Source organism: Sapajus apella, unplaced genomic scaffold (assembly GCF_009761245.1).
Source record: "Sapajus apella isolate SASKATOON/1434 unplaced genomic scaffold, GSC_monkey_1.0 scaffold2014, whole genome shotgun sequence".
NCBI classification, from domain to species: Eukaryota; Metazoa; Chordata; class Mammalia; order Primates; family Cebidae; genus Sapajus; species Sapajus apella.
Genome location: NW_022438940.1, coordinates 6,992 through 9,449, shown reverse-complemented (window position 1 = coordinate 9,449; position 2,458 = coordinate 6,992). Strand labels below are relative to the sequence as shown.

General features: G+C 67.2%; 1 protein-coding gene across 1 annotated transcript in view; it reads right to left on the bottom strand.

Annotated features, from left to right (window-relative positions):
- Positions 1 to 1,899, bottom strand: part of LOC116547072 (aquaporin-12B-like) — a gene marked incomplete at its 3' end in the record, with an annotated part of 2,850 nt that extends 951 nt beyond the window's left edge. The window contains exon 1 of the mRNA XM_032273138.1: positions 1,236 to 1,899. Within this exon, the coding sequence (XP_032129029.1) occupies positions 1,236 to 1,842 (607 nt within the window). The remainder of the gene's footprint in view (positions 1 to 1,235) is intronic.
- Positions 1,900 to 2,458: the final 559 nt, after the last annotated feature.

The window sequence follows — 2,458 nt, the reverse complement described above, 5'->3', positions numbered from 1 at the left end:
AGAGAGAGAGAGAGAGAGAGTCAGAGATGGGGAGACGGAGAGAGAGAGAGAGAGAGAGTCAGAGACCGGGAGATGGAGAGAGATCTCCCCCCGGAGGGCGGCGGTGGGGACAGGGAAGGCAGGGCTGTGTGCTGTGAGATGCAGGAAAGCGGCTGCAGTTGGACACTGTCTTGCAGCCCCAGGCCCGGGTGACCGCCAAAAATCACAGGACCCGCCAATGCCAGGACCTGCCTCTGGGTAGGGAAGAGCACGGAGCGAGCCCGAGGCTGGGGCAGGGGCCTCAGGGACATAGAGCCTGCAGCCGCCCAGGTGCACACCAGGATTTGGGCAGCTCTGTCCCTGAGGCCAGGTGCCTGGGCTCGAGGAGGCAGGAGCCTTGGCGCAGCTCTGCAACACCGCCCAGGATAGAGGCTCGGGCAACCTGCCACAGAGCTGTGGCCTTGCGGAGCTCCCTGCTCAGTTTCCCCATCTGTACAGGCTCTGGTGGCACCTCTCCGTGGCGTTTGTGGTCTAGGTTCTGCGGTGTCTCCCCAGGGCTGGGTCGTGGGCAGTGCCATGGTCACAAGTACTGGTCCTGTCCCAATGAGGACCTTGGACCCCGGAAGGACCCAGCGGATTCTCCCCTGCTGTCCCTGTGGCCCCAGCCCTGTGGACACCTGTCCTGGGAGCTTCCCAAGCAAAGGCTTTCCTGGGAGTGGAGGGAGGGGAAGGCAGGCATGGGGCTAGATCAGACAGAGGGTCTGAGAGGAGGAGCTCACACGGGGGCTGAGAGGACCCTGAGAGCCTGGTCCCACTGGGGGCCCAGATGCAGCAGGATCTCAGGATTGGGTGTCAGGAGGGGGCCACAGAGGCCAAGTGGGGCAGGTGGGACAGGACCTGTCACTCGGAAGAGGTGAGAGAGGGTGCAGGGACCCCCACACCAGACCAGGGCTGGGCCCGGAAGCCTCTGCCTCAGCTGTCCCAACTACCCCGGGGGCAGAACTTCTGAGAGGTCCTGGAACAGCTGGGAGTGGGGGAGGCACAGCAGGCAGGGTGGCCCTGGCAGGCGACAGGCTCCTCCACAGCACCCGTGTCCAGCACAGCCCCTCGTCCACCCGCCAGGTCGCAGGAAATCGCTGTCCCTTCTTGTGGGCTTGTGGGCCACCTGGGCCAGCAGCCCCCACTCCTGGGTGTGCATGGAGGCCACACAGGTGGAGGAGCCCTGAGGGCCCAGGGGAAGGGAAAGCACTGCTCACCTGCATAGGCCGTGATGGTGACCAGCAGAGCCACGGCGGGCACCCTGTGGGCCGGAGACCGGTGCCGCAGGTGCAGGAGGGTCAGATGGAAGCAGAAGGCGCAGGCAGCCTCCACGAGCGCCCCGTGGGGCACGGACGTGCGCAGGGTCGAGCTGCAGCTCTGGGCCATGAGGCTCTGCAGCAGGTGCAGGTCGCTGAGCTCCCAGGCCCAGCAGAGGCGCGTCAGGGTGCAGGCAGCCTGCACGCCCAGCCCCTGGGCTGCCAGCTTCAGCAGCGTGCCAGGCAGAGACGCCTCGGCCATGAGGAACTCCTGCAGGGACACGGTGGGGTTGGCCGAGGCCCCGTCCAGGGTGGCCCCGTGCGCCAGGAAAAGCAGGAAGAGCAGGGTGAGCAGCAGGTCAGGCCCGAAGCCCCCAGCCCAGGGCCCAAGCACCACCAGTGTCCTCATCTCCAGGCAGCAGGCCCCGAGCTGGGCCGCGCCCACTGCCTCCCGGGCGAAGACTTCATAGGCGCCCACGGGGAGCAGGGCCTTGGAGGCCCGCCTGGCCGCCTCGCAGAGGGCGAAGGTGGCAAAGAAGAAGGAGAGGGACACGTTAAGACCTGCCATCGGCCCAGGCCCCACGAGGAGCTGTGCCTGCAGGACACCTGAGGGGACCGGGCGGGGGCTGGCTGCTTCCCACGTCTGGGACGGAGGAGTGTGGGAGAGGGCACCTGCACCTCTGGGAACACCACACCTGCGGCCCCCGCTCCCGCCCCACTGGCTGCCACCAGGTGCACAGCCAGGATGGCCACAGGGGCCCCACCCCACAGCCTGGCATCCCCCTGGCATGTGACACACCTAGCCCCACTGGCCCCACTGGGCCAGCCCTGCACCCTGGAGACAGCCCCAGCTCTGCAGAGCCTCGAGCTCAGCTCCCCAACTCCCACCTGGTCTCCTGGCTCCAGGACCCCAATACCTGCTCCCTGCACCTGGGCTGCGGCCCCTCTGTGCCAAGGTCCCCTCTCCAGGTCCCTGCCTGGACAAGGCCCCCACTTCCACCTCCTGCACGGATGCCGCGTTCCCAGCTCAGCTAAGGCCCCTCTATTGCCCCAGCATTGTGCCCACTGGGGTGAGGCCCCCACTGAACCTGCACCGTGTCTCCACCTGGGAGGGGCCCTCCTGCCCCTGCACCTGCTCCATGACCTGCCTCGGGGAAACTCCCTCCTGTCTGCACCTGCTGGTG